A 9,697-nucleotide genomic window follows, 5' to 3' on the forward strand; every position below is an offset into this window, starting at 1 on the left:
TATAAAATCAAAGATCCTTCAGTAATACTTCTTAATATTAAATATTAAACAGTTTTCAATATGCCATTTTATTTTTTTAGGTGAATCTTTTTTTTCTATTAAATATTGTACGTGTTCTCATTACCAAGTTAAAAGTTACTCACCAAGCAGAATCCAATCTCTACATGAAAGCTGTGAGAGCTACACTTATCCTGGTGCCGTTACTTGGCATTGAATTTGTGCTGATTCCGTGGCGACCTGAAGGAAGGATTGCAGAGGAGATATATGACTACATCATGCACATCCTTATGCACTATCAGGTATGGTGTTCTTGAATCAGGAAGGCAGCTTGTGAAGTTTGGTATTAAATTGCATATAGCTTTGGTTTAGTTTTGACTATGTATGTAGCAAGTTGGTTACAAATAATATATCTTTTCCATTTGGAATCAGAAAATTCTGTTTTTCTTTTACAGGGTCTTTTGGTTTCTACAATTTTCTGTTTCTTTAATGGAGAGGTATGGTGATTATTTTTATTCCTTTTATCGTTTTATATTTGCAATGTATCTTTTTCTAAAAAGAAAAACAATTATACATTCCCTAGGAACAACTATTTCAAATTCCATTTTGATCAGGAAAAAAAACTAATCTCTTTTCATGGATGCAACTCTTCTTCCCAAAAGCTTGGGTCATACTGGAGTTCAAGAATAGGGCAAATCCAGCCTCACTTTAAAATAGTCCATCAGTGACTTTTAGTCATGTAGCATTTGACCTACCTTTTGCACTAATCCTAGTAAGTCCGGCCTTTGTCGTAGGTACAATGCTAGTCAGTCCTTAACCTCATAAAACATACACTCTAATAGGAAATAGAATGGGCTCATTTTCATTTTCCCCTTTTCTCTATTTTTTTGTTTTGCCTGGCTCACAATGTGGTTTGGAAAACAGTTTTATGATGGTTACAAAAAGATTTTAAAGAATTAAACTCTCAGTTATACAGGGAGGGCATGCAGTAAGTTAGAAAACTGAGGAGAACAGAATGCTGTAATTTGTAACATGGCAATGTGCTCTTGGATATTTCAAGATTTTTATCCAAGGCTTTCCGAGCAAGAAAGTTTCAGGTGTTTTAGAAACTGGTACCAAGTTTCTTATGCATATGAATAGTGTTATAGCTCAGTGGTTTGAGCTATACTGATTTAGCTCTTTAACTGTTTTTAATCGATTTGACAAATTTTAACCCTGTTGGAGGATTTTGTAAAATTCAACAAAGTTTAGAAATCCAGACAGCAACCGAGTGAGGCTCAAATACTTGGTAACTGTGAAGCTTATCGCAAAGCTTCAGATGGGAAACATATGGACCAGTAGGTGTAACATTATGAGAACAATTCCTAAAAAATAAATCAACATTGGAAATCATGTACATGTCATGAAAAACTATAAAATATTGCTCTCCTTTGCTTAATAATAGTTTACTTCTTTCTCTTAGCACATGATGAAATTTCATGTTTGATTTTATTAAATTGATTTTTTAAAATGTTTATTTCATTTATTTAATTATTTATAACAGAGTGTAGAACTGTCAAACATAGTAGGCTATATTTCGTATCTTTAAGTGGTGCTTCCATGAGTCTTCTGTTATACAGTGGACAACAGTGACTTTTTCTGAAGTTAATGAGAAGTACAGATGCAATTGCAATGAGGAAGAATAGATAAATCATTTGTTTTGATAATAAAATTCAAATAGCATTTATTATGTACTTCTATAAATTTATGATTGCATGAGCTGAATTAGACAATCCTATCTGCTGCCTATATGGGATTTTACAATTAAATATAGATGAGAGAGAAATGGACAACATGCCAAAGAACAGGCATACAATATGAACAATATACCTCTCCACTTGCAGAAACAGATTTCATTTTAATAAAGGGTAATTTCTAAATGTATTAATCATAATTACTAGTAAAATATTTTGTGATAAGAAGCAGTGTAGAATAAAAGCATAGATACAACAATGTGTTTTTACCCCAAAGATGCCACTTTGTTCCTGATGCTGTAATACTTCGGGCAATATTCTGAGCCTCCTAGAGTCTCAGTGTCTACTTTTATTAAAAGGAAATAAAAGCAAGTTCCTTACACAGTCTCACAAAGATTAGTGTAAGCTAAGAATCTAAAGTTTTTAGCAGCATGCCCCACCCTTAGTAGATTACCAGTACCTTATAGATTCCTCACTAGATCTGTCAAATCGTTCATTTTCAAAAATACATGCACAAATGGAAGCATTAGTCATATTGGAGTCAATCTCAAATTGGACTTTTTATTTGGAAAGGTTGCCCAGGGGATATCTAAACTAATGCCCAATACTCTTATTGCACTCTCTGTGTAACCAAAAGAGACCCAGACCTTGATCTTCTGCCATGTCCTAAAATTGAGAAAATTTGGGCAGTAAAAAATTACAATAATACAAAATCTTTTGAATCTAGTTGTTGCCAAATCCTTTGGTTCTTTACAACATCTCCAATATGTGTCCCCTTTTCTTCATCTCTCAAGATACAGTCCCTATTTGTGGATGACTCATTTCTCATTTTAAGAAATACTATAATCCCTCCTTTTTTGTCTCTTTGCCTCTTAGTTTTTCCCACTCTCATAACATGAAGGCACAACTGCCAGATTCATTTTGTGTGGTTCCAACTATGTCATGTAGTTCTCAAAATCATTTGCTCAGGCTTACATTCCCTTCTTGCTTTCCATGGGAGGTCAAGTAGCTTCCCTTTAGCGTAGTCTCTACTTTTTTTTTTTTTGACTCTCACATTTTGTTTATTTTTTAGTCAAAATATTCCTATTTTTTTTTGACTCTCACATTTTGTTTATTTTTTAGTCAAAATATTCCTATTTGCATTTCTCACTAGTTAAATAATTGTGGCATGACAAGTGCTCAGGACACGTTCATCTCATCTCTAGCCCACTCAGCCAAATATGGACTGTCAGCACAAACTAGAGATCTAGTTATTAGAAGTGCCCTCCCTAGCCTCAGGGGTAAATCTAACAACACCTGAGAGATACTTTTATAAAGTGAACAAAAAGATTTATTGAGAATAACCAAACCTATATTTTATAATGAGAATTAGGTAGCATTTTTATATGAAGCCCTATTAACTATTTTTTAACTAATTTAGGTTAAGGAATATAGAATTGATTCCTTATCAAGTGCTAATGGGCATATAAAGTTGTAATGTTACATTATAATGTAACATTATAAATACAATATAAATATAAATATAAATGTAATGTTACATTACATTTTCCTTGTTGTCTTTCCCCATTACAGTTTTCTCATTAAAGGTGTATTAAGAGTGGCCACTTTAATGTTCTGTTGAACAAGTATGATATTGTATTAGAGGAAGCAGATGAAAAACAAATCCTTATAGAGAATAATATAAACAAACAGATCCTTACAAGGCCAATGGGTCTTTAATTAGTTTCATTTTTAACTTCAGTAAGTCCCCAGAGTTCAGGAAATTGAACTTCCATGGTTTTTCTGATGATTTGGTTGTAAGGAAGAAATAGGGTGATGATTGTAATCAAAGCAGATATTTCAAGAGCAGTCAGATATTTCAAAAGTCATTTTGACTGTTGGAATTGAATTTAAGCTTTCATTTTCAAGAACATAATTATTACATTCACAGCTAAGATACTTCTTCTTGTCAGCTGCTTCCCAACATTTATGTAGAATCTTTTGTGTAAAATTACATTCTATTTTCTTTCAAACAGAAGCTATATAGTAAATGTATTCAGTCAGTCCATCATTTAGTAACAAAGTGAAGAGAAATGCATTTAGCAGAAAATCAGGATCAAAAACAATTCCCATCAGAAATATCTAGAAAATTGGCCAAAAGTCACTTTTGTTGTAAATCTTTGAATATTTATTTAAAAAGCACACTCTAAAGCCATTCCATTTGTCATTTGCTTATGCTCATGAAGATATTACATATGCAGACATTATTTTTAAATTACTTTAATTTAAACATGGTATTTGGAGAATTAAGAAAGACATTACTAAATCATGAGGGAAGCAGTAGTGTATACTTTTTTGCAAGATAAATGTATTTGTTGTCCTATAAATGCTTTTATTTCAAAGAAAATTTACAAGAATATAAATTATTCCCTTCAGATACAGTTTATATGTGTCTGTGTGTGTATATATATATATGTATATATATATATACATATACATATATAAGCTTGAAAGTCCTGAAGTTCTGAATTTCATAAAAATATATTTAAAACACATTTATTGCATTTCTAATTACATAATTAATACCTGAAATTCTAATAACTCATTTTGAATTCTAACTAAAGAAACCCATTGACTTTGTATTTGTGTCTTCCATTTTTCTACATGTTAAAATATAAAGTGAGACAGTAAACTTTGTGTTCATTTTAAGTGACAGAGTACAGGAGACTCTAAAAGGACTTTGAAGTATCCCACAGAGTCCTCTCATTAAAAGAGCTCCTGGGAATACCTATTAGTAATAGATTGTTCATAATTTGGAGAAGTTTTCTAGATCTATTAGACAAAAGAATGTAGACTTAAATAAACCAGCCCTATTTTAATATTTATATTTAATATTTAATATTAATTTTACACATGAATACAGTGAATGAAGAGTTGAGGAATTCTATATAATTAGTAGCAAGGTAGACAATTATTGCATGAGTATATTTCTAGTACATGGATAATTGGAAAATTGCTTTTAGTGATGCTCAGATTGCCTCTGAGGAACAATCAAAATGTCAAAGAGCAGTTGAGAGCTTGGGGAAGACAATTCAAAGCTAGACATGTTTTGGACAGACCTAACTTATGTCACAGGCATGTGGCTAGTTCACTCGTAAAGTAGGAGGAGATAGCCCCACACTGGTCTGCCCAATCATCAGACACCTGGAAATATCCAGGTTACCAAGTGGGAGATGTATTTGAATATTCTCATTTCCACTTACTGAGTCAATATGAAGAAAATCCCCTTAGTGTCTCATGTTCAGTTAAAACCAAAGTCACTATATGTGGTCTACCAATCCTGATCTCTAGCCCTAGAGAAGAAGGAAGTCATTAAATATCAAATTCACCCAGTCAGAGGGGGATCCAAACACAAAGAAGTGGAGTGGTGACATTCCTAAACTTTTTCACAGGCTTATCCCATTTGTAATTTACCTGTTCACTTTCTTCCCTCTGGGTAGTAAGTTTCAGGAGGACAAAAACCTTAATTTTTTTTTCCAGAATGTAGCACAATACCTGGCACATGATAATCACTCAGTAAAAAGTAGTTGCTGCTATTAATGATGATGATGAAAATTTGTAGTCCTTGTATCCCTAACTTCTTTTCCTTTTACCTCTTTTCTCTCTCCTTTTGTACTCTCACTAATTGTCTTCTCATTCTATTATTAAGATACTGATATAAAACTAAATGTTACACATGCAAGCTTGCAAATGGGGGTCTGGGTTAACTACTTATTTGACAATAATACATTCATATGCATTATTAAAGCTTCAAAGATAAGGCATAAAAATATTAATGGGATCTAAGAGTAAAGAGTAATGCAATGAATTTCCTAAATATAAATTTCTTAATGTTCTCAATTTAATTCTTTTAATTAAGAAAATAAAGCAGTATTATTCACTAATTAACATCAATACTTTTTTTTAAGTTTTACATAAATCATTTTATTGTACTTTTAAATACAATATCTTTATTTCAGATAATGGATTGTTCTTGTCCTTTCTGTTTCTTTTTGATTGACAGGTTCAAGCAATTCTAAAAAGAAATTGGAATCAATATAAAATCCAATTTGGAAACAGCTTTTCCCATACAGATGCTCTTCGAAGTGCATCTTACACAGTATCAACAATCAGTGATGGTACAGGTTACAGTCATGACTGTCCTAGTGAACACTTAAATGGCAAAAGCATCCATGATATTGAAAATGTTGTCTTAAAACCAGAAAAGTTATATGATTGATAACTGAGGGAGTACTGCTTAACTATTTTGTGCCACTCCTAACTAAAGGACTTGGAACTATGGCTTTACAACCAGAAGACTTCAATATTCAATGAATTTCTTGAAAGCCACAAAGAAAAAGAAAACCTTCACATCAATTCAGTAGTGTGTTGTTAAATGTTTAATAACTAGCTCTTTGGGAGAAAAAAGAAACCCTGATTTGTAATGTTTTCCAGTTTCTGTGGTATATTCCCACCACGGCTGATTTAAGGCTACCAATTTGACATTGCTGAATGTGAAATTGGGAAAATATCAGTATAATCAACTCTCATAGGCTGGTATGTACCAGCTCTAGGACACCACTGCATGAATTCACAAATGAGTAAGACTGTAAAAGTTCATATACACACTGGGCACAATTCTACTCTTACTGACTAAAAAGAGCTAGGTAAGACCTCCAGACTTGGAGGGAAAATTAGCTTTTCATTTGTCTGTTTTTAAAATTTTTATCCCATAATTCATTGGTGCAGTTGATTTTTTTTTTTAACCCAGTAAATCTTCTAGCCCTTTTTGTTTTTACCCTTTCAAATGGACTGGATAAAGAAGTAATTATTTTCCAAGAAAAGTGACTGAGCAGAACTGCCATTGTCTACTCTTTGGCTGATACATCATAGTCATATCCAATATTATATCTGTTTTTGAAATTTGATGAACAGTATGTAAGACATGCAATCTTACTTTGCTATCATTAGGGAGACATCTTGGTTGATATTACAAACACCTTGTCAGTTACTTTCCTATCTTACTACACAAGTGGGAGGGAATCAGTTTCCCTGTATCTGTAAATAGAAACTTTGGCCCTTCCATTTCTACTGTGTAGACAAATTCGCAATTATTTTACATGAAGGAAATCAGTGAAGGATTTCTTATTTTCTTGGAAGTTTGTAAAAAAAAATTGTTGTGAAAATAAGCTTGTAAATACTCTGTTATTCTATTTTATAGTCTCAAATCAAATACATATAATCTAGATAAGTTTTTAAAAAAAACAAATACATAATGTAACAATGTATGCTTGTCAATATCTGATACTGTGTCTGGGCTGATTTTATAATAAAATAGAGTCTGGAATTCTATATTGGGTAAATATTTTAAAGACAACCAGATGCCAGCATCAGAAGTTTGTTTGAGAACCAAGAGAACAGAAATATCCTTGATATGATATAAAATATTTATTAAAAAAACTCAAGGCCACTGTTTTATTACATTAGTTTAGGTGATTCTTTCATAACTTAGTAGTACGTATGTTTGACATATTTTTCCTTTTATTTTGACGATGAACTTTCATTCTAATCCAGAAATTTTACAGGATTCCTACAGTAATAAATGTCAGTCTGCCATTCTTACGGTTTTTACACCAGTAAAAATATTACTTTTCTGACTCTTACTGTATAAATATATATGGATTTGGAAATGTTCCAGACTATTAAAAAAAAAACTAGAGGAATACTATATATATATATACATAAATATCATATAAAATGCTTTAATAGAGCTATTATGATAATATGATACTAAAAATCAGTGAAAGACTTTAATATATCAGTGAAGAAGAATTGTCAGAATGTTTAGGGAGTAATTCAGTTAAGATGGAAGAAAGCCTTACTAATGAATTAAAGTGACATTTAAATGGGATTCAGTTTCCCTAATGTTATTTTCCACTCAAATTTCTGAAAAACGAAAATGCCTTAAATTAGTAAAAGTCAATTTGAGGAGGAGAAATCACTATGTGTATGTGTTTTCCCAGTGTGTTAATTTGTTTAAAATGGATTAAACTTAAGTAATCATAGCTTCTTTCTTTTTTTTTTTTTAAGATTTTATTTATTTGACAGAGAGAGACACAGAGAGAGACACAGCGAGAGAGGGAACACAAGCAGGGGGAGTAGGAGAGGGAGAAGCAGGCCTCCTACAGAGCAGGGAGCCCAATGCGGGGCTCGATGCGGGGCTCGATGCGGGGCTCGATGCGGGGCTCGATGCGGGGCTCGATGCGGGGCTCGATGCGGGGCTTGATCCCAGGACGCTGGGATCATGACCTGAGCCAAAGACAGACACTTAACGACTGAGCCACCCAGGCGCCCCAATCATAGCTTCTTTCTTAAGCTGTCAGTAGATTGTGAGTTCAGAAGTCATTTCAAATTGTCCAGGAAAATTATCTAAATTAGTAAGAATTAACATATTAAATAGTCTGGTCAATAGATTTATAGTTTATCTGTATACATGCAAAGGTTTTACTGTTAGTTTCAAATTTATGGATTTTATAGCAAGCTATCTTAAGAAGGAATGCAGGCTGTTCTGGATTTGCTACTGTTTAAATTATACAAAAATTCCTTTAAATAATCTCACTTTTTAGCTACTTATTATTCAAAGACAGATTCAAATCCTTTGTTCGACACTGTTCACATATTTCTTCATTCTTCCAGACAAACTGTCAAGTCTCAACCATAAATGGCAGTAGAAAATGTCAAACTCTCCATGAGCATTCTATTAAAATTATTCTGTAATTTTCCATTATTTTTTATTGTGCTTTTATCTTATTAAGTTCAGATCAGATTTCCCTTCTGGCCAAGAATCATCTATTGCACAGTCTTCAGGTGAAAGAATCCAATCCAGTGTTAGTTTTGTACCCATATTTTTTTATGAGTGATGTTTTTAAATATTAGACTTCTCTAAAGCTGACGTGTTAATCAAGATCTCCTTTATGTCTTACTTATGAAGAAAAGATAAAATCAATACTTTTTAAAAGGAAACTTTTTTGGTATCTACTAAAAACTAATTGGGGGAATTTCTAACTTTCAAAATGGAGATCTGCTAGTTTTCTGTGAGTACTTGTGAAAAGTTACATTTTAATTAAAAAAAATTCTAATCTGTCCTTTTTGAGTTTTCTGAAGCTATTTTCCAGTGCATTTATTTGTAAAATACCCATTCTGGAATTTGGTGTTTGCTCAAATGTAATCCAGTGTACATAGAATTAGTGGTAGGCGTAGTGCTGTAATTATTGCTTATAATTTTTTTAAATGTGAATTTATTTTAATTTTCTTTAATTTTAATTGGCTAAGAGAAACCACCATTTCTTTTACCTGTAAGTCATAAACAAGATATTCTGATCAATTAAAATAAGTCATGTTATGTCTACTTAATGTATATCTCTATTTTTTGGTTGTATGAAAATATTAAAGGTGTGAGTTAAAGTTGATTTTCACTCATGTGTACTGAAGTGCTGAATAATTTATAAACATAATTCTTTATAGTGGTCAGTGGAATACTACTTAAAATCAATAACTCTATCTCTGCTACCCTCTTTAAAATCTTCAATAAGCCAGTAAAATATCCCAAAAGCCAATTTTTTAAAAATTATGAATTTAAAAAAGATTATGAATTTGTTTTCCAAGCTAGAAAACTCCAAATAAACTTCAATATACCCAAATTCCCTCCTAGGCTGAAAGAAGGGAAAGGATGCCCAGAAATAGGAAAAGGTACAGGGATTTCTCTCCTCTTTCCATTATATTCCATTGTGTAGTTTTGTTTTGAATAGCAGAAAGTAAAAGAAGGAAAGGAACTATTTAAAGATAATTTTTTAAAAAAAGAACATAATCATGACTCACAAATATAAAATGAAAACATGTCAAGGAATTTGTTTAGTTCATTCATTAACAGGGGGACAAGATGTTACAAC

The 9,697-nt window shown here is 32.0% G+C and overlaps 1 protein-coding gene across 4 annotated transcripts in view; it reads left to right on the plus strand.

Annotated features, from left to right (window-relative positions):
- Window positions 1–7,993, plus strand: part of CALCRL (calcitonin receptor like receptor) — a 102,649-nt gene extending 94,656 nt beyond the window's left edge. For 2 of the 4 annotated variants that reach the window (XM_025848857.2, XM_025848862.2), the window contains 3 exons: window positions 81–299; window positions 453–494; window positions 5,773–7,993. In XM_025848857.2, the coding sequence (XP_025704642.1) occupies window positions 81–299; window positions 453–494; window positions 5,773–5,988 (477 nt within the window). In that variant the 3' untranslated portion in view covers window positions 5,989–7,993. The remainder of the gene's footprint in view (window positions 1–80; window positions 300–452; window positions 495–5,772) is intronic. The other 2 variants (XM_073881504.1, XM_073881501.1) reach the window with 2 other exon arrangements.
- The last annotated feature ends 1,704 nt before the right edge of the window (window positions 7,994–9,697 follow it).

Source organism: Callorhinus ursinus, unplaced genomic scaffold (genome assembly GCF_003265705.2).
Source record: "Callorhinus ursinus isolate GAN/ISIS: 27379988/994484 unplaced genomic scaffold, GSC_fseal_2.0 scaffold2, whole genome shotgun sequence".
In the NCBI taxonomy this organism is placed as follows: Eukaryota; Metazoa; Chordata; class Mammalia; order Carnivora; family Otariidae; genus Callorhinus; species Callorhinus ursinus.